We start from the raw sequence: 21,936 nt of genomic DNA, 5'->3' as shown, positions 1-21,936 counted from the left end.
TGATATACAAAAGTTGGTTAAGTATTTGCAAGTCAAAACTTTTTTAATTTTGGTAAAATCATACAATAAATGCACAGGTGTTTTCTCGTGCAGTGCACAGCCTCTAAACTAGTACATAAAGCAAATACGAACTAGTGGGCGACGCAGTTGCGTTCAGGAGTGTCTGGCCAGCCGAAAGCTCTCCAACCTCTCCTCTCTGCAGCTTCACATTTCCATTCATACGTTTCATCCAAACCTTGACTTTTCAGACTCAGTCAGCCAATGTTACTGTAAGACTCACCACACACTCCACAGAACACGCACGGAGGCCCAAATATGCAAATACAACAGAGCAGAGCCACATGTTTTCTTTCTTTAAGATTGCCATGTGCCAGACATTTGCTGGGGGAGGGAAGAAAACCCTCAAAAACAAGGAAAAGCTAATTGAATTGGAGAGAATCTGGACACTTCTTGCACTGGTACAATATTTTTTAGAAAATGTTATCACTTTTATCCAAACCTTGGCATTGGTTGTTTGTTTCAAATTTTGTTCGCCAATTAAATGTTAAGGTTGATTAGACGGTGTGGCCAGTACTACTAGAAGTAACAGGTGTGGATTTTGATTTGAGTCCAATATGACTGACATTAAAAAGCTCACACTACCCCGAAAAATATAAATTTCCACGCATACCGGTGACATTCAACATTCAAGTGCCAGTGTTTTTGTACTGTCTTTTGGTCAAGTTCCTTAAACTATCACTTTAGGCTTATAAAAATAAATATTTCTCAAAAATGCTTAATAAATTACACAAACTAGCAGCAAAAGTAGAATCTAGTAATCTGTGTGCAAATAGCTCAATTCTCAGACTGCTACTGAACTAACACCTGGTCCCAAATAAATCCTGGTTTAAATAGTGATAACCCTTCCCCTTTCGTAAACAAGCTGCGTTTTTCACAATCTCCTCACACAAAATTCGGAAGCTTTAAGGACACACACTCAAGACATTTATATAAAACTCTAGATGTGCAATAAAATGTTTGTTTTTTTGAAAACTTGATGGCTGTTAAGTAACATCACAAAGGGGCATAGACCTAACTTAGGTAGCACCATTCAATCTTAAATTAACACAATACTGTCAGTGCATCTGCTTCATAACCACTTATTCATTCAAAATGTCAAGGCACGACAGACACACTGAGAATATATACCTATTGCACTTAAAATGCCATTTTCTAGCCAACATTGGGCCTCCCTCCTATATAAGGAGGAAGCCTGGATGCCAGCTATAGTAGTAAACTGGCCAGTGGTTTTACATAATACATCAAGGCGGCCCAACCCTACAAAGGGAAGAATAGCTGCATTGGTTCTGTGTCAGAAATCAAGGATAGTTAAAGCACCCCCGTCTTTGGCCGGGTCGCGTGGGCTAGATACACCAGCCAGGATACACAGGAAAACCACATTGCCTCTTAAAATGTTGCACTGGTAAATAAACTGCACTTCCCATCACCCTTTGCTACGTGTGCAATTCAGTTTGCTCGTCTGTACATTGCTGACCCTTAACTTCTGACCTTCCTACGCTCTCCGAGGACGAAGAGCTTGTGTCTTTAAACAGTTAACCCGAGAATGTCCTTCGGATTCGAACGCAGCTTGAAAAAGAGAACTAAATTAAAGGTGTAAGAGAACGACATTTTGTAATGAAATAAAAGCCTGCTGCAGAATTTCCTTTTGCATTTTGTTTTTAACTCCTTGACCAAAAAACAACAACACTTGCATGCGTATTTCATCCCAGGATGGCCTTGACAAAAAGCAAAGCCACCCAGGTTACTGTGTGGTCCTATGGCAACCATTCAAACTTCACTTTCTATATGGCAAGTGCTGTTTTAGAATTGACAATTTTAAGAAACATTCTCTCAGAAGGATGGATATTTGTCAATTGCCATCCTCCAAAATGTTTAAGTAAAAAAGCTCAATCGAAAACTAAATTCACCCACCAGGCAGCTAGAAGTTGCTTCACTAGGTGCCACAATGCCAAGTCAATTTGTTAGTGGGGAACTGAACTTTGAGCGTCGACTTGCTCAAATAGCTTGTATGTATGAACATACCATTTAAATATTCAATTTTAAAATCGTACAACTGGAATGGCTCGTTTAGTGAAGACTACCATATTCCTCTCCAGGATAGAGTGAGCGAAAAATATTTTGAACTCTTTTTTCCCTTGAAGTGCACTTTCGTCACACAAGGGTTTGAAAACCTATAGTGGAATTCTCATTGGATGGCTGCAACATGCGGTCGGAGCTAGTTTGAGCCATCAGATTACCCTGTGACAAATTTGAAGCTCAAATGGACAAATGACTCACTCAAAAGTCATGTCATCTCAGTGTTTGCCAAGGTTGGATATTTAGTTCAAGCTTATTTTGCTTTCCTTCCGAATAAAATAACAAAACCACATTTAAACCCCAAAACAAAAAATATATAATTTAGTTCGTTGGCCAGGTTTCAGCCAGTTATGACGCTTAAAAGAAAATACAGATAAAACAATCTAATTGTTAAAGGCACAGTACATTTACAAACAAATGATCCTCAGTTTGTTTTGTTACAAAGAAAGAAAAAGCAGTTGTCGTGAAAAAAAAAAAAAAAAAACTGCAAGTCCCAAGACCCTAAATACGCTATAATCACTTCGGGCGGCCACACGATGATTCCAGAGCCTGGCGGTGCCATGTTTCTTTAGGAATCGCTCAGTGGCTCCAGCTTTCCTCTTGGTCAGCTGTCCTCTCGGTCCCCTGTCTCTCAGCTCCATTTTTTGGATAAGCAGTCAGAGAATCACAGCTGGTAATGTACTGCAGTCTGTTTGGAAGCTACACGGGGGTTTATATAGTCTGGCTTAGGTTACACATGTGGTTTCCTCATCAGTGAGTTTGGCATGGCGTGACCCATTGCGATGGTAGGGGGGTGGGGGGGGGGGGGGTGTAGGTAGATGGGGATAGGGTTGGAGGAACGTTTAGTTGCCCCACCAGTCCACTCCCCCTGATGAGTGTAGTTTCCTCCATAGCCGTCACTGGTGTAGAAGTTTCCTCCAAAGCCACCTGTGATGTGGGGGGGGGATCAGGACAGTGTTAGGAGAATTAGGACTGTGTGGAGCATGGTTGGAATTAAACACTAACTATTGGACTTGTGTCCTAAGAATTGTGGGATAGACCAACAGTAATATTTATACCCAAATGTTGCTCCAGTATGAGGTTAACTGATATTTACCGCCGCCACCGAATCCACGGTTTCCTCCATGTCCACCGGGCTGGCGTCCACCACGACCCCCGAACCCTCCAGTGCTGCCGCCGCCACTGGTCTGACGGTAGTCCCTGGCTCCGAAGCCACCAGAGGTGAACCTAAACAGAGAGGATGAGTCAGTGATTAAGAGAGTGAAACGTCTCTAAACCCTTGTACTTCTGCTTCTTTATGTAGGTGTGTGTGTGTGTGTGTGTGTGTGTGTGTGTGTGTGTACACCTCTTGGAGCGTCCGCGGGTGTTGCTCTTGTGCTGGTGTTCATAGGCCAGGCTCTCCAACCAGGAGGGTACTTCCTGTTTGGCCTCCACTAGGATGTCCAGAAGGTCCTTGGTGATGTTGCCGTTCTTATCGTTGAAGAACGACGTGGCCAGACCTGGGAGAGGGTTCACCATGTTACAGTCAAATAGTTATCTAAATAAAAAAAAATGTGCATTACGTGTCGTTGAGTGGTGAGTTGAGAGTTCTTGAATGTTGTAGAGGCTTACCCAGGTTGCCTACACGTCCAGTACGGCCAATACGGTGGACGTACTCCTCTATATCGCTGGGCAGGTCAAAGTTGATGACGTGCTTGACATTGGAGATGTCCAGGCCACGGGCAGCCACCTGGTACAAGAGACCGAATTCAACTATTGGCCGCCTTGTTGGAACAGAAGCATGTTAGCTCCCTTTTTAAATGACCCCAACATGCAACCATATTGCAAAACAAACACCAGGCCTTGAACAGTATTGAACAAAGACCTAGTGTGTTTGGCTTTATCATTTGTCAACCAATATATTTTACCTGTCACAGAGCTGTAGAATTCAAACCAAAATGTCAGCTTGCAGACTCACCGCCGTGGCGACCAGGATGGGGCAGCGTCCCGAGCGGAACTGGTGCAGAGCCTCCTCTCGGTCCCTCTGGGAGCGGTCGCCATGGATACTGGTGCAGGCGTAACCCTCGCGGTACAGGAAGTCCTCCAGGGCATCCGCTCCCTTCTTGGTTTCCACAAACACCAGCGTCAGAGAGTTCTTACCTGGGGAGGAGAAGGATGACCGGTTAGTCACTGCTTAAAAATGTTCAGATATACAGAATCTATTTCTAACAGACATGGCCTCAGTTTCTGATATGGGAGGCTTAGCGTCAGGTCTATTCATGGCATTTCTATCTGCAAGGTTCAGCGCTTGCTCAGTACCCTCCTAAACGAGCCCTAGGGGAGACATTACAGGTATGGAAACAGCATCTACCCACTACCCCCTGTGGGAGTAGGAGAGAGGAGAAACATCCATAGTGTTGCTAAGAAATGGAAGCTCTGGCAAAGAAAAGCTGCATATCTAAAGCTGTGTCGGGCTACTCTACAGTGAATCGTGATGCATGATGACCAGAGGGCTTCTTCAAAATGTTTAAAATGTTACAGCCCATTCAGATGAGATATGTTTGAACATGTATCTCCGTCTGGTAGAATAGTGGATCATGTTATTGATTTTTCTACCTGCAGTGAACATTTTGCAGGCTGCCGTGGTCATCATAACAAAAGCATACGTGTAGGAAATGGCAAACGGTTGCAGTAGCAAGCAGGGTGTGGGCTAAACAAATCAACCCCCCCACACACACACACACACACACACACACACACACACAAAGGAGACAACACCCTTCAGAACAGTTTATGACCTCACAATGACAACCACACTAGGTGGCTGATCAGAACCAACGGGACCTTCTCGTCTGAACACAAATGGATGACTACTATGGGTAACCAATACAGGCCAAGCAATAAATCAATAAACTGAAATATGAAATGAGATACAAGCTTCTACATCCACTTTAGTAATAATAAATTCCTACTTACCAGGTTTCTCTATGTTTTCACCTGCATTGTCCTGAACTTCACTCGGAATGACTTTGGATAAAACCAAACCCGATGATAAACTCATTGCAGTTTCAACAGTTCATAAGTGACATTAAAAGGGGGAGGCTAGCCAACAGAGATCAGAAAACCCAATGGCCGCCATTAACTTCTTAAGGTATAGGGGGCAGCATTTTCCCTTTTGAATAAATAGCGTGCCCAATTTCAACTTCCTGCTACTCATGCCAAGAATATAAGATATGCATATTATTAGTATATATTTGGATAGAAAACACGGAGGTTTCTAAAACTGTTTGAATCATGTCTGAGTATAACAGAACTTGTGTAAGCCGACAAACCGCTCAGAATTTTTTTTTTGGGGGGGGGGGAGTCTGTCTGTTCAGTGAGTTCTCATTGGGAAACAATATTTTTAGGCACTTGTTTTCAGTTCCTACCGCTTCCACTGGATGTCAGTCTTTGGAATTTTGGTTGAGGTTATTCCTTTGTGCAATGAAGAAGTACGGCCATCCAGGAAAAGGGTAACGCTGTTGAGAGTTGGCCAAGACTTGAAAAGTAGCGTTAGTTTCCTCTCGTCCTCTATTGACAGATAGACCAGTCTTCAATTTGATCGATTATTAACGTTTAAAAATACCTAAAGTTGTATGACAAAAGTATTTAGAAATGTTTTGGCAAAGTTGACAGGTAACTTTTGAGATATTTTGTGGTGACTTTGTGCAAATTGGAAGCAGTTTTTTTCTGGATCAAACACGCCAAATAAATGGACATATATGGACGGAATTAATCGAACAAAAATAACCATTTGTGATGTTTATGGGACATATTGGAGTGCCAACAAAAGAAGCTCGTCAAAGGTAAGGCATGTTTTATATTTTATTTCTGCGTTGTGTAGTGCCTGCAGGGTTGAAATATGCTACTGTTTACCGCTGTGCTATCATCAGATAATAGCTTCTTATGCTTTCCCCGAAAAGCCTTTTTGAAATCTGACGTTGGCTGGATTCACAAGGAGTGTAGCTTTAATTTGCCATCTTGCATATGTGATTTAATGAAGGTTTGAATTTTCTAGTATTTTATTTGAATCTGGCGCTCTGCATTTTCCCTGGCAATTGGCCAAGTGGGACATTTGCACCCCCCTATCCCAGAGAGGTTAATGGTACCAACAAGTTACAATACGACCTCATTATTAGAATGTTATTGTTGAGGAACATTTTGTGCCAACATGGAGGATGGATTCCTGAACTCTGTGTGTACATGGCTCTGCATAGGAGTAACTGGGGGTTGGGGATACTAGGCAGGGTCAGTTTATGATAGCCAACATACCTAAGCTTGAGTACAAGTCTTCACCTCACATCTGACCCTATGACACTACCAACACTGGGTCACGTTCAACACACAAAAACTGCCCACTGAACACAACCCAGGCTTATGACCATCTGAAAGAACAGAATACCTAATGCAATCAATACCTAGACCCTCACAGCTGAATGGTTACCCATCTTCTACGATCTATAGCTTACATCTGACAAGCTTTAAAAATCAGGAACTAGCCTAGTGTTAGGAGCAGGTGGAATCTGCTGGGAAGATGTCCTATCAAAGACATGTCTGCATATTCAATCAATGATTAGCTTCAGGATTTAGTTAGATTTGAATAAAGACAGCTGATGTTGGGAAATCATGCCGTTTCAGATTCCACCTTGCCCAACTGATCAAGTCAACATATTCATAAGACACCAAGGGGCTATTTAAACACAGGGTTTCTCAACTCCAGTCCTTAAACACCCACTGTCCATGCAGGTTTTAATTTCAACCAATCAAAGCTTCCTTCAGATAACTCAATGCCCTTACCAACCACATATCAATGTATATACAATTGTTGCTTAATTGGAGTAAAATCCAGAACACATTGAGCAAGTCCCCAGGATGAGCTTTGAGAAACCCTGCACTACAAGTAAAAGTTCCAGTAAGTAACACACACACAGGGACAGGAGGGTTGAGCCAGCGACAGGTAGTTACCTGTAGCATTGAGCAAGTCCAGGAGGAAGGACCTCTTGTCACCGTCCTCCACCCACACCACCTTCTGGGTGATGTTCTCAGAGGTGGAGCCCACTCTTCCCACCGCCAGGAAGATATACTCCTCCAGGAAGTCACGCGCCAGGATCTGACCGAGGGGTTTGTGTTATTGTTGTGGAACCACCGTGGAGGACAGTTTATTAAATGTGTGTGGAAAGGTGGGTTAATACACCATAGAGAGGACATATGGCAAATAACACCTTTCCTCATTAAGCACAATACTTTTGACAAATACATAAGCAATTGTGGGGACTGGAGTGTAAGAATTATTGTCCATGTAACATGATCTCTTTAGGAAAGGGAGCTGAACACCATGTGGGTGTGAGTACCTGGATCTCCTTGGGGAAGGTAGCGCTGAACATCATGGTCTGACGGATGCCTTTAGGGGGCATGGTGTCCTGCTCCACGATGCGTCTGATCTGGGGCTCAAAACCCATGTCCAACATCCGGTCAGCCTCATCCAGCACTAGGTAACTAACAGAGACAGGGTCAGGGATTGGCTGTAGACTGGTTTTCCCATCATAGTCGCATGGGTATGTAGGATTCCTTTCCTGTCCAGCAGGCCAATTCAACTAATCAATAGTCTGATAAGCTGCATCAGGAGATTTAGAGCTGGGCTATGCAATATGGTCTCAGCTCTTGCTTGCACTCTGATGCACTAGGTGGAATGAGTCATATTGCCCACATGTACGCAATTCACCTAGAGCTCCATTTGCACAGTGCTAGTATTACTAGAGAACATTGGTTATGTAATTTTTACCCCAGAATGTCTTATTCCAGAGGACGATTCAGATGGGTTAAGTTTATTTCCCCAAACTGCCCCGTAATTAATTATTTTCCTACTCAATAAATTGACAGTTATGACAGAAACCAGGAGGTTTTTATTCTAGGTGTGAAGATATATTTCAACATGTCCAGGTGACAACAGGCTACACTGATAACTAGAGCTTAGCTCCCAAGTTTCTAAACTATACCAAGCCAGCTTTGGATTGAGGAAGTGCAATCATTAGGGTATTTTAGCGTTCTGCAGTAGAAAATGTCGTTAAAAGGCCCCCATTCCACAGATGCGAGCTAAATAGCAGACTTGCGATGCATTTTTCGGCTATGGATGAGAAAGGGAAGTTGTCATTTCCAAAAGTTTAGCTACGTTGTAATGCTGCTTTGCGATCTATTAACAGCAAGTTAAATATAGATTAGATTAAATATGCACAAAAAAAACTATATTCAATTAATTGCCACAAAACGTATAAACAAAAGCATTCACTGAAAGTTGGTACATGTTGGCCCTTCATTCATACACTTAAAAACCCATCTAAATCAGTTATTGTTTCTTGCGCAAAACATGAGCAACGCCTGTCAAACTCAAGACATTTCTCTCAAAAGATAGGGATATCGAGTCGCACATGACTAGTATTATCAGAGTACTTTGGAGATGCTAGGTTTTTCCAGCTGGATTTACTACTCTCCTGCTACTTAAAAATGACAGACATGGAAAATTTGGACAGGACTTAAAATCACAGATGGGAATTATGTGAACAAATCACCACATCTCCCCCAGTAAAACTAACCCAATACGAATAGGGCTTAGGTTATTAATCTAGGTAAAGTGCCTAGTGACTGGGCCCTGGGGCTTTGTAACTTGTCTACACCTTTCAAAAACAATGAAGTCAAGAACCAGATGCTATGTCTGGGACAGCTCAGTCTGCCAGCAGTCCAGCATGTTGGAAGTTTACTCACTTGCAGTAGTCGAGGCCGATCTTGCCCCTCTCCATCATGTCCACCAGGCGTCCAGGTGTAGCCACCAGCAGGTGACAGCCTCGCTCCAGGTCTCTGATCTGCTGGCCAATGTCAGCCCCTCCGTACACCACACAAGGACGCACACGGGACCGGTATGCAAACTACAGCAGGAGAGAGAAGGGAGAGGGGGAATACAGGGTACAGAGAGAGAAGGCAGGGAAAGGAACAAGAGAGGAGAGAGAAAGGAGAACACAAACAGGGATTGTGTGTTACACTCCAGTTCCCTAATACCAACCTTGGCTGGTTGGCAGGCAACACAAAAACAGAGACCAAGAGACAGAGGCCCACTGGCAGACCGCTACCGACCTAGCTGGTATTGATGCTGATGGGATATCTGTCCCCTCTGTGTGTGTGTGGTCACATTGCGTGGGTGTGTCAAGCATTTTGCTACACCCGCAATAACATCCCAGGTGAGAGGAGGGCAGTTGCTTACCTTTCTGGCCTCTTCGTAGATCTGCAGGGCCAGTTCTCTGGTGGGGGCCAGGACCAGAGCGAGGGGGTACTGCTTACGGCGACCATACTTTCCGTTGTCCTGTCCTCCAGACTTCTGGGCAGCGAGGGCTTCTCCTGGGCCTTCAGTGTAGATCTGACTCAGTACAGGCAACAGGAACGCAGCAGTCTTACCGGAACCTGTGAGACCACTGTTTATATTAGTCATATACCTATACTTAAATGAACTACAGTACAATACAGTTATCGTAAGTCATATCTGCATATAGCTCTCCAGACCAATCCAATTTGAAGTGGTTCTAGTTCGCTCTGGTTCTAACCTGTCTGGGCGCAGGCCATCAGGTCCCTCTTGTTCTTGATGATTGGAATGGCGTACTTCTGGACCGGAGTGGGCCGAGTGTAGCGGGTCAGGGCAATGTTACTCATGATGATCTCTCCCATCTCCACGTCTTGGAACTGAAATATGAAGACAAACCAGTCACTCAAATGAACACCAAACAGCTTTCACGCAACTCTGTTTCAGAGGCAAGGGGGGGGGGGGTATGTGCAGGGGGATTCAACAGCACCACAAGCTGCTCAGTAGAGCCCATAGGAAACGCTTCTGGTTTTGAAGAATACCAACAAAATGCTGACTAATAGGACATGAGGGTTATTGGATCTGAAACAGAGTTATTTGGCTAGAATACTTGGGGACTCACGCTGTCAATGTGATGGGGGCAGTTTTGGCCAGTGGCCTCAACGGGAATGTCGTCGTAATTGTCAAAGTTAATCCCTGTGTTGCCACCAGCGAACAGCTCCCTGGGGAGAAGCAGAAACACAGAAGGTCAGGAAAGTGACAGAAAAAGGTCTACGTGACCATTTTTATGAGAGGGGATATTGATAAGGGACAGCGGATAGTGATGTATTGTAAAATGACATTGGTAACGCCTCATTATTGAAATATCATTAGTATGCAGAAAGGGGGGTAGGTTAGGTTACTACTCACTGTTCCAGGCGCTCATTGGCCTGAGTGGGTTTGGACCAGTCCTCATCATCCCTGGACTCCTCCACCCAGCGGCTGTTTCCACTGCCTCCAAACCCTCCACGCTGGTAACTGTCAAGCATAACATAACCACAGGGGTCAGGAAAGCTAGCTTGCTAATGAGTTGCCTCATGGTACAGCACAGAACTCTGAGGAACCTGAAAACAGCTGGCTAAGGGCTTGGGAGTAAATTCTCTAATCTTCTCACCTTCCTCGGGGTGCACTCCCGCCGTTATTGAAAAAAGCAGACTTTCCCCTGTCGGGACGTGCGCCGAAGCTGGTGTAGGCATCTTTAGTCGTGTTCCAGCCGCCGCCATCTTTGTTGTCGTAGACGCCAAACATGCCGGCATTCTGCATAGGCTGTACCGGGTTGTAGGACCCGCCCCTTCCGCCGCGGAAACCTCCACCCCCCCTGCCCCTCTCCATGCGAGGCGGGCCACTGTTGTACCTGTTGCCCCCATTCATGCGGTTGTCGTGGTAACCATTCTGCACGAAGCCATTGTTGCGTCCACCGTCCCAACCGCCAGGCGTATCTTGGGTAAAAACAGAAAGGAAATAGAGGGGAGACATGTTGACTCCCATAGTACAAGAGGGTTTCCTCCTCACACGCAGTCAATACAATACGTTGTTTATTGGTCCATTTGCACAGATATTCTTTAGTTGTTGCTGTCACAGTACCCAATCTCACAGACACCACAGGCTGGGAGCAACACAGGGGCAGCGGCAGAGCAGCACCCCTAGAGCACTTAGAGGTAGTGCCTTGCTCAAGGGCACAACGGTGGTAGGCAGTAATGGACCCTATAGGAAGAGAGATTTGGACCAAGTAGGCCTAGTTCCATTTCAGCCTCTAACTACTTCCGCTTAGCCTTTCTATGTTAACAGATTAGAACGACCTGGATGGCTGTAAGAAATGTGTTGAGGTCCTTTAGAGCTAGTAGGAGTTAGGGGCACAATGGAACCACGCCCTTCTTGATTCCTTTGGCTTTAACGTCCCAGATACCCACCACTTGTTACCTCATGGATGCCTCTGAAAAGGGAAATACTTCAATTAAAAAGGACCTGGCTTATTTTCCCAGTAAACAATGCACAAGCCATACAAAACAGTATACACAAGTCAATAATTTGGCTCATTAACTTGGGTCCCGATTAAGGAACATTTGTTATGCAAGCAGCATTAATTTGCTAATACCTACCACTTTCAATTCCACACACAAATAAATAGATACGTTGCAATTAAGCAGTATGTTGGAATGACATAACTAATGGAGGCTGTTTTTTGTTTGAACAAAATGTAAGCATGTGAGCGGCTGCCAACACCCATAATGCAGGAAAAAGCCAGTCATGTCTTCATTTCACCCATGGGAATGTGGTTTTAAAGATGTAATTTGAGAGCCTCCAGTCCCCTTGTCTAAATGCACGTGGCCTTGTTTTCTAATCGAATTGAGTGAGACCACCGTTCTGGTAGGCAATTTAATTAAAACATGCAGAATAAAATAAAGACAACATTTAAAATAAAAAAACGCCAGAGCTTCCCTCAGCCAAAGAGCGGACTGTAAAGGGACTTACAGCTTCCTGGTGCCATTGACAAGGCGCTCGGTCTAGAGAAAGCATCTGCTGCAAAAAAATAAAAAGCATCATGGGGGGGGGGGGGGGGCTTCATGATGAAAACATGCTGCCGATGTACTGCGAATGTTGGCCAGTAAGAGCAGGGAAATGGAGTGGTTGATGGTTTGTCAACGCAGTTCCCAGATGCTGTCACAAAATGGACTCCAGGACATTGGATATGCACGGTTTTGTGTCCGTCTTCCCGTAGTGTCTTTTGGGATGAGAAAAACAAGCGGCTGGCTATATAAGATGGGGATTCTGACGCAACCTTTACGCCACTGTTTCCAACTAGTGGAGAAAATCAATAGTCGGGTCACCCTCTAGCTGACCTTGTCCCAGCGAGAAGATATTGTCAAGATAAAACTAAAGCTAATTGTCTGGGTTTTTTTAAAGGGAATTTCACAACATTGTTGCTAGCTCAATCAATTTTGTGAAATGTTTATTATGGGCCACAACAATGTATTATGGCATTATTGGCATTCTTGACCACTAGGGGGCCAGGGCATTTTTACAGTGTCCAACTGGCATACCTCATAGAGGTGGTACTGTTGATGGAGGGGACGACACTTACCATTTTTGGAAGCCTCTTGGTTCCGTAAATGAGGTGGAATGTAACAGGTCCCTAGAGAGACAGACTTGTGAACACAAGGGCAGTACTGTACACAAACACGTCAAAGGTCTAATGGGTTCCTAGTCTTATTCTAGGGATGTCTCAATCCCTTTAATTTAATAGGGATTAATTTAATAGGGATTAAGTAGCCTATCTGGCCTGTTTGATTAAACAAACAAATTGGAAAACTCATGTATCCGAAATGAGGAAACTGATAATTTAAATGGCGTTTATGCGATTTCATAAATGATAAGAGCATGAATTGGCTAAAAACAAATAAGTGAAATTAAAATCACTTGATGGCATCTTATACCTAAATGAACCTAGTAATACACTGATGGAAATGTGAGTCGGTCCCAATAGTTTAAAGCTCCCTACTCTCGTCTCTTTCCCACAATGACCAGGGATGTTTCGTGGGCCTTTGATTGGACAGTAGAGGTCGACCGATTAATCGGAATGGCCGATTAATTAGGGCCGATTTCAAGTTTTCATAACAATCGTGAATCGGTATTTTTGGGCGCTGATTAAAATATATAAAATAATTATACCTGTATTTAACTAGGCAAGTCAGTTAAGAACACATTTCTATTTTCAATGACAGCCTAGGAACAGTGGCTTAACTGCCTTGTTCAGGGGCAGAAAGAGATTTTCACCTTGTCAGCTCGGGGGAGCCAATCTTGCAACCTTACAGTTAACTAGTCGAACACAATAACGACCTGCCTCTCTCTCGTTGCACTCCACAAGGAGACTGCCTATTACACGAATGCAGTAAGCCAAGGTAAGTTGCTAGCTAGCATTAAACTTATCTTATAAAAAACAATCAATCATAATCACTAGTTAACTACACATGGTTGATGATATTACTAGATATTATCTAGTGTGTCCTGCGTTGCATATAATCTGACTGAGCATACAAGTATCTAAGTATCTGACTGAGCGGTGGTAGGCAGAAGCAGGCGCATAAACATTAATTCAAACCGCACTGTGGTGCGGTTTGCCAGCAGCTCTTCGTTGTGCGTCAAGCACTGCGCTGTTTATGACTTCAAGCCTATCAACTCCCGAGATGAGGCTGGTGTAACCAAAGTGAAATGGCTGGCTAGTTAGCGTGCGCTAATAGCGTTTCAAACGTCACTCACTCTGAGCCTTCTAGCCGTTACCCATTGCTCTGCATGGGTAACGCTGCTTCGATGGTGGCTGTTGTCGTTGTGTTCGAGCCCAGGGAGGAGCGAGGAGAGGGATGGAAGCTATACTGTTACACTGGCAATACTAAAGTGTCTATAAGAACATCCAATAGTCAAAGGTTAATGAAATACAAATGGTAGAGGGAAATAGTTCTATAATTCCTATAATAACTACAACCTAAAACTTCTTACCTGGGAATATTGAAGACTCATGTGAAAAGGAATCATGTTCTGAGCAAGGAACTGAAAAGTTAGCTTTCTGACATAGCACATATTGCACTTTTACTTTCTTCTCCAACACTTTGTTTTTGCATTATTTAAACCAAATTGAACATGTTTCATTATTTACTTGAGGCTAAATTGATTTTATTGATGCATTATATTAAGTTAAAATAAGTGTTCATTTGGTAGTTGTAATTGTCATTATTACAAATAAGTAAAATAAAAAAATTGGCTGATTAATCGGTATCTGCATTTTTGGTCCTCCAATAATCAGTATCGGCTTTGAAAAATCATAAAATCGGTCGACCTCTATTGAACAGTACCAATCATTTATCTGCAGTTTCCTGCAGAACACTAACTCAGCTCGACTTCAGACCACTTCTAAGGTCTGAAAACACCTGACAGGTTTTTGACTTTGGGGTATGAATTATCCATTAAAAAGGCCACCTGCGGGGAGGGTTATATTCAGTCCTTGAACCACCCAATGGCCCTGAAGGAAAGGATAAGAGTGAGGGCTGCTTCAGACCAAGTGATCATAAAAGAAAAGGATCACCATAACACAACCTAGATGTCCTTTGGCTCAAAGAGTAGAGATCACTTACTGCCAGTGCCTCCACCCTGCCCATCAGCATTGTTCAAGCCTAGGACAGCAAGCTGAAATAGAAAATTAAAACATAGTTAAGTACTACAGTAAACACTGTTACGGATAAATGTAATTCTAAACATGCATATAGGACAGTAAGCCGCAAGACAAAGGGTGACAAAAACTGGGTAACACTCCATCTATAGATGCTCTACAGTAACATTTCAACTAACCCTAACACTTATCCTAACTCACACCAGCAGTTGCATATCAACAGATGGTCACACTATCCAAAATAAAGTGACAAACTGTTGATCTTCAGAAAGCAGAAAGACATGAATATCCCTTATACTACAGTGCTTCCCCCCATTATACAAATGTGAAGCAGGGAACTCCCCTGTCTAGTTTTGTTGCCCCCCCCCACCACAATCCGATTACAGTACGTTTCAATTGTACACTTTGCAAAGCAGTCTACCGTGGGTGTACCTTTGCAAGCAACAAAAGATACTTTCTTACAAGGCAGACACTCAAAACTGCCAATAGGCTAGATTAGATCTGGGCTGCACAACCCTCTTCCTGGAGATCTACCATCCAACTCTAATTTAACACACCTGATTCTACCATTTAGCTGCTCAACAAGACCTTAACTAGCTGAATCAGATATGCTAAATTTGGGTTGGCCTCAAAACCTACAGGACAGTAGATCTTCAGGAAGAAAGTTGGTGAAAAGGAATACAGACCCAAAACTAGGGTGTTCGGTGAGGGAGAAATAATGGACCAATGTAAAAAATAAAAATGTAAAAAATAAAAACTTTTTATTTATTTAAACTGAGTAAACAAATCAGTTTTCACTCAAATAAAAACGTATAGCCTTTTTTAAACAAAGTATCAGCTGTTGCCCAATGTCCAAAAATCCAAATATACTTTATGTTACACTATAATAAAAAAGTGTGGACACCCCTTCAAATTAGTGTTTTTCAGCCACACCCGTTGTTGACAGGTGTATAAAATCGAGCACACAGCCATACAATCTTCATAGACAAACATTGGCAATAGAATGGCCTCACTGAAGAGATCAATGACTTTCAACGAAGCATCATCAAGTCAGTTCGTTAAATGTCTGGCCTGCAAGAGTTGCCCCGGTCAACATTAAGTGCTGTGAAGTGGAAACTTCTAGAAGCAAGTGGTAGGCCACACAAGCTCAAAGAACAGGACTGCTGAAGCACGTACAAATCTGTTCTCGGTTGCAACACTCACTACAGAGTTCCAAACTGTCTCTGGAAGCATCAGCACAAGTACGGTTAGTCGGGAGCTTCATGTAAAGGGTTTCCATGGCCGAGCAGCCGCACACAAGCCTAAGATTCCCATGCGCAACGCATCGGCTGGAGTGGTGTAGAGCTTGCCCCCTTTGGACTCTCGAGCAGTGGAAACGCGTGCATTGGTTTGATGAATCATGTTTCACCATCTGGCTGTCCGATGGACAAATCTGGGTTTGGTAAATACCAGGAGAACACTACCTGCCTGAAAGCATAGTGCCAACAAAGACTTGGTGGAGGAGGAATAATGGTCTGGGGCTGTTTTTCACTGTTTGGGCTAGGCCCCTTATTTCCAGTGAAGGGAGATAACGCTACAGCATACAATTACATTTTAGATGATTCTGTGCTTTGTGGCAACAGTTTGGGTAAGGCCCTTTCCTATTTCAGCATGACAATGCCCCCGTGCACAAAGCGAGGTCCATACATAAATGGTTTGTGGAGATCGGTGTGGAAGAACTTGACTGGCCTGCACAGAGCCCTGACCTCAACTCTTTTGGATGAATTGGAACGCCGACTGCGATCCAGGCCTAATCACCCAACATCAGTGCCCAACCTCACTAATGCTTGTGGCTGAATGGAAGCAAGTCCCTGCAGCTATGTTCTAACATCTAGTGGAAAGCCTTCCCAGAAGAGTGGAGGCTGTTGAAGCAGCAAAAGGGGGACCAACTCCATATTAATGCCTATGATTTTGAAATTAGATGTTGGGCGAGCAGGTGTCCATATACTTTTGGCCATATAGTGTACGTTATTGGACTATTTTTTATTTTACCTTTATTTTACTAGGCAAGTCAGTTAAGAACAAATTCTTATTTTCAATGACGGCCTAGGAACAGTGGGTTAACTGCCTGTTCAGGGGCAGAACGACAGATTTTGTACCTTGTCAGCTCGGGGATTTGGTTCGGTTACTAGTCCAATGCTCTAACCACTAGGCTACACAGTCGACTAGTAGCTTTCTGTGATACAGTTCAGACTTAGTGAGAAGTGTGTGTTGGGTAACTGTGTGGGGATGCTGAGAAGTGTGTATCTTAAGCCTTCCGCATGCCTTCGGCAAGCCGAACGAGTGTGCTCATATATTCCCTTAAAACCTTTTAGGGATAGGGGGCATCATCTTCACTTTGGATGAACTGCGTGCCCATAGTGAACTGCCTCCTACTCTGTCCCAGATGCTAATATATGCATATTATTACTACTATTGGATAGAAAACACTGACGTTTCTAAAACTGTTTGAATTATGTCTGAGTATAACAGAACTCATAGGGCAGGCAAACTTCCAAACAGGAAGCGGAAATTCTGGGGCTGTTTGATTTTCAACTCATCGCCTACTCACACCCCAATAATACATGGATCTGTTCGCACTTCCTACGCCCTCCACTAGATGTCAACAGTCAGTAGAACGTGGAATGAAACCTCTCGTGTGATGTGGGACCAGATGGCAGCTATTTGAGTCACTGGTCTGGCAGAATGCCAGTTACTGGTTACGCACAGTACTCATTATATGCCTTGCGTTCCATTACTCTGTAGACAAAAACGAATGATCCGGTTGGAACGTTATTGGATATATATGATAACATCCCGAAGATTGATTCTCTACTTCGTTTGACCAGTTTATTCGACCTGGAATATAACTTTTTGAAGTTTTCGTCCGAGTTCGCCTGGACCAGCGCCAGCTTTTGGACATGTGAACTAAACATGCAAGCAAAAGTAGCAAACTGGACACTAGTAATGGACATTATCGAACAAAACAACGATTTATTGCGGAACTAGGATTCCTTGCACTGCATTCTGATGAAAGATCATCCAAAGGTAACGGGAATATTTATGATGTAATTTCGTATTTCTGTTGACTTCCAACCTGGCGGAGTAATATATTTACGTCTGAGCGCCGTCTCAGATTATTGCATGGTATGCTTTTTTTGTAAAAAATAAAATAAAAATCTGACAGTGATTGCATTAAGAACCAGTGTATCTTTAATTATATGTAAAACATGTATCTTTCATCAAAGTTTATGATGAGTATTTCTGTTATATGGCATGGCTCTCTGTAATTACTCCGGATATTTTGGAGGCATTTCTGAACATGGCGTCAATGTAAACCGAGATTTGTGGATATAAATATGAATATTATCGAACAAAACAAATGTATTGTGTAACATGATGTCCTATGAGTGTCATCTGATGAAGATTATCAAAGGTTAGTGATACACTTTATCTTTGGCTGGGAAAAATGGCTGCGTTTTTTTGGATTTGGTGGTGATATAACAAATATATGTGTTTTCGCTGTAAAACATTTTAAAAATCGGACACGATGGGTAGATTAACAAGATTTTTATCTTTCATTTACTGTATTGGACTTGTTAAAACCTGTTGAACCTAGGGGGCACTATTTTTATTTTTGGAGAAAAAAAAGTTCCCAAAGTAAATGGGCTATTTTGTCAGGACAAGATGCTAGAATATGCATATAATTGACAGCTTAGGATAGAAAACTCTAAAGTTCCTAAAAATGTAAAAATATTGTCTGTGAGTATAGCAGAACTGATATTGCAGGCGAAAGCCTGAGAAAAATCCAATCAGGAAGGGAAAGAAAGCTCTGCGTTCCTATGCGTCCCTATTGAGCAGTGAATGAGATATCAACCAGATTCCTTTTTCTATGGCTTCCCTAATGTGTCTAGTGTCACAATACATCGTTTCAGGCTTTTATTTTGAAAAATGAGCCTGACGTCAACATTGAGTCAGTGGTCAGCTGGAGTCTCAGAGTGTTTTGTGCGTAAGAGACAAATGCGGCCATTGTTTCTCTCTTTCCTACTAAGAAGCCAAGCCACCTGTCCCGGTTGATATATTATCTAATAGATATTTGAAAAACACCTTGAGGATTGATTATAAACAACGTTTGCCATGTTTCGGTCGATATTATGGAGCTAATTTGGAATATCTTTCAGCGTTGTCGTGACCGCAATTTCCGGTCGAATTCTCAGGCAAACGTGAAAAATTAACGGAGTGATTTCGGCTACAAAAATAATATTTTTGGAAAAAAGGAACATTTGCTATCTAACTGGGAGTCTTGAGTTAAAACATCCGAAGCTCAAAGGTAAACGATTTAATTTGATTGCTTTTCTTATTTTCATGACCAGGTTGTCTGCTGCTAGCTAGGCATAATGCTATGCTATCGATAAACTTACACAAATGCTCGTCTTGCTTTGGCTGTAAAGCCCATTTTCAAAATCTGAGATGACAGGGTGATTAATAAAAGGCTAAGCTGTGTTTCAATATATTTCACTTGTGATTTCATGAATATTTTCTAGTAATATTTACATTGTTGCGTTATGCTAATTAGTGTCAGTTGATGGCAACGCTCCCGGATCCGGGATGGGTAGTTACAAGAGTTAATGTGTGACAGTTACATATTTAAAAAATATATTTTGGAATTTCCCGTGCCTTTTCAGCGGAATGTTGGGGGGGTCCGTGTCCTAGACAGATTAAAAGAACATTGCTTAAAGAAAATAAGCAATAGTACCTTTGTCCATCTTGAGACACCATAGCCAGAATACACTTGGTCAAAATAGACAACTCAGGAAATCTGTAAATCATTGAGGTCGTTGCCAAAGACGTGTCCCCCCAACCCTCTTATTTTCCATTTTCTTTTTTTAAAATCTAACAAATAATTTCGGTGCATTATTTCTAAAGTGAAAAATATTACTCTCATTGGAATGTCAACACACTTCATTGAAGAATCCATACTGCTGACCATTCACAGACGAAGGGGCGTGAACAGCTGAAAACCAAAATGAACAAAAATGTAACACTGTTATAATAAATGCATAAACTGTTCCAAATGATTGTGGGTGAGAAGCATGCAGACACCATTAGGCTGTGAGTGTGTGAGTGTAGGAGTGTATTTAATATGTAATTTGCATAAAGTAGTGTAAAAAGTTGAAAGCTAAATACATAAATTGTTTCAAATTTTTGCCAACTCAGTTTGGTATAAAGCATTTATATATGTTAATACGACCACCCTACTTTCAATTGGGCTCAAATGACAGTAATTATGTATTCTGGTTTGCATATGAAGTGCCTAATTTGAATAAAAGCATTTAAGTTAATCATTTATTGCTTTTATTTGAATAATCTCTATTCTACATCAGCCCTGAAAATATCGTAACAGTATGACCACCCCATCTTGAAATATTGGACAATATGTGTTTAATTTAAGAATTCAGAAAAGTGATTTGGTCCTATTATTGAATACGGGTTGACAATGACCTGTCGCGACCTTTTTAAATCACTTGAACATTTGATATTAGCAATGGTAAATCCTATCATCAGGAAATAAAGTATTGTGTGTTCATGAGAAGCTTCTCTAAGTCATGGAATACAAAGTGTAACACCAGAACGAACCATAGCTTGATTTCGTTCCCTAACCCTACCAAAACACTCCAATTACAGAGTTGGACTAAGATTCTTCTCTGCTCAAATGTATATACTGCTACCGAAGTTCTTCCCCTCGAGTCCTTTGCTCGACAGACAAATACAGGTTATCAAGGAGCGTGACCAACATGGCTCAGAGATCTTATTTCCTGTGTCAAAATAAGTTGGCCCCCACCAACCCAACATCCATTCACACTGCCAAGCACATGTCAAATATGCATCTGCTGACTATCAGAAAATGTCATGACAGCATACTAATTATGTTTGGTCAAACATGGAAGATGAAACCTTATTTAACATAGACAAATGTTGCATTTGCAAATGCAGTTACAGCAAGACTCACTTTTATAATGCTTCCATACCAAATTAATGGGTGTTTTCCTGGATACTGTCGGCTGGACTAACGTTGCAGGTGACAAAAACTGGATGACTTAATAATGACAGGTTCTTTAACATGCAACAAAATCTATAGCACAACACAAAACAGTGCAGTCGTTGCTAGCCAGCAACTGTGCAAAGCATAAACACGCTTTGTTCATTCGGGAATAAAACAATGTGACAGTGACGCAGAAGAAAATGTTGCCAGCTAGCTTTCATGTTAGCGTACGTACCTAACGCTAACTAGAGGCCAAACTAGCAAGCAGGCTAACAATGAGCTCAAGTGAATAAATGCAATATTTTTTTATTTTTTTTAATGTCACCAACATTGAACATAGGGGTTAGATTGCATGTCTTAGAGGTATACTTAAGGATCAACCCAATTGTGAGAAATACTGTATTGTTGAACGTGAAGCATCGTCACCAACCATTATCACCCACCGGCCTCCATTTTACTCAAGAGATTAGACAACACACGCAGTTACAGCTAGCGAGCAAAGCTAATCAGCTAGCTTGGTATCCACGACTGCATTTTCAGACTCGTTCTACTCATTCCGACGTGTTATAGACATGAACACAAATAAAAAAGAAATACAGAAAACTCACCTGCTGTTCTAGACCGTGTAAATTTTCGACGGCCACATGACTCATAACTAAAGAATATTGAGGAAAAATGTTGTCGTCGAGAAGGGATCTCTTTGTTTGCCGGTTTGTCGACGTCCCTTAGGTTTCGCTCGTCTTTTCTTCTTTTGTCAATTTCCGAATGAATGAACCTTGAAGATACAGTTGATATATTATATTACTGTAAATTATTTTTGCTTATTTTCATGACACTATAGTTAGGTGGTCAAAAGCCTTTAAAACCGACACCGCTTACTAACTGGTGGTGGTGCGTGTCGTGGTGTAATGGAAGCTAGAAGCAGGAACTCAGAGCGAGATTTTATTGGTTGAGACAACCACAAAGAGCAGAGGACATTGCGCATATCACGACATTGTATCACCCTTTCCAAAAAGTTTTTAAAAGTCTGGCTACATTTGCATAATTTGCTGGACTATTTAATATTCAATTGTGATGTAGAATATCGACATCGTCATAGTTGAGTTAAAGATATAAAGATAAATGACAATCAATACCTCATACAGTATCAGTCAAAAGTTTGGACATACCATTCAT

The 21,936-nt window shown here is 42.3% G+C and overlaps 1 protein-coding gene across 6 annotated transcripts; it reads right to left on the bottom strand.

Moving 5' to 3' along the window:
* Positions 1-24: 24 nt before the first annotated feature.
* On the bottom strand, positions 25-21,701 carry LOC135542740 (ATP-dependent RNA helicase DDX3X-like). 6 transcript variants are annotated; one of them, XM_064969908.1, is made up of 18 exons: positions 21,369-21,701; positions 14,665-14,716; positions 12,621-12,671; positions 12,011-12,058; positions 10,653-10,977; positions 10,409-10,516; positions 10,122-10,221; positions 9,744-9,879; positions 9,407-9,603; positions 8,914-9,074; positions 7,506-7,650; positions 7,120-7,264; positions 5,092-5,142; positions 4,094-4,275; positions 3,748-3,865; positions 3,482-3,635; positions 3,233-3,363; positions 25-3,063 (listed from the first exon to the last, which is right to left on the bottom strand). In XM_064969908.1, exons 1-18 carry the CDS (start codon positions 21,411-21,413, stop codon positions 2,867-2,869), a joined length of 2,346 nt encoding a protein of 781 aa, XP_064825980.1. In that variant the 5' UTR covers positions 21,414-21,701; the 3' UTR covers positions 25-2,866. The 6 variants fall into 6 exon arrangements, with proteins under 6 accessions (XP_064825980.1, XP_064825981.1, XP_064825983.1 ...); XM_064969909.1 differs by having other exon boundaries at positions 12,011-12,055; positions 21,369-21,700; XM_064969911.1 differs by lacking the exon at positions 5,092-5,142 and having other exon boundaries at positions 21,369-21,700.
* Between the last annotated feature and the right edge of the window lie 235 nt (positions 21,702-21,936).

Source organism: Oncorhynchus masou, chromosome 6, assembly GCF_036934945.1.
Source record: "Oncorhynchus masou masou isolate Uvic2021 chromosome 6, UVic_Omas_1.1, whole genome shotgun sequence".
NCBI classification, from domain to species: domain Eukaryota; kingdom Metazoa; phylum Chordata; class Actinopteri; order Salmoniformes; family Salmonidae; genus Oncorhynchus; species Oncorhynchus masou.
This window is presented reverse-complemented; position numbering and strand designations above follow the sequence as displayed.

What these genes read in the sequence shown, in the direction of transcription:
- LOC135542740 (XM_064969908.1), bottom strand. Translation starts at nt 21,413, where the DNA reads ATGAGTCATGTGGCCGTCGAAAATTTACACGGTCTAGAACAGCAG. An exon ending in GCAGGGTGGAGGCACTGGCA is followed by an intron (nt 12,672 to 14,664) that starts GTAAGTGATCTC and finishes CTGTCTCTCTAG; the next exon opens with GGACCTGTTACATTCCACCT. An exon ending in GATGGCCTGCGCCCAGACAG is followed by an intron (nt 9,604 to 9,743) that starts GTTAGAACCAGA and finishes GTGGTCTCACAG; the next exon opens with GTTCCGGTAAGACTGCTGCG.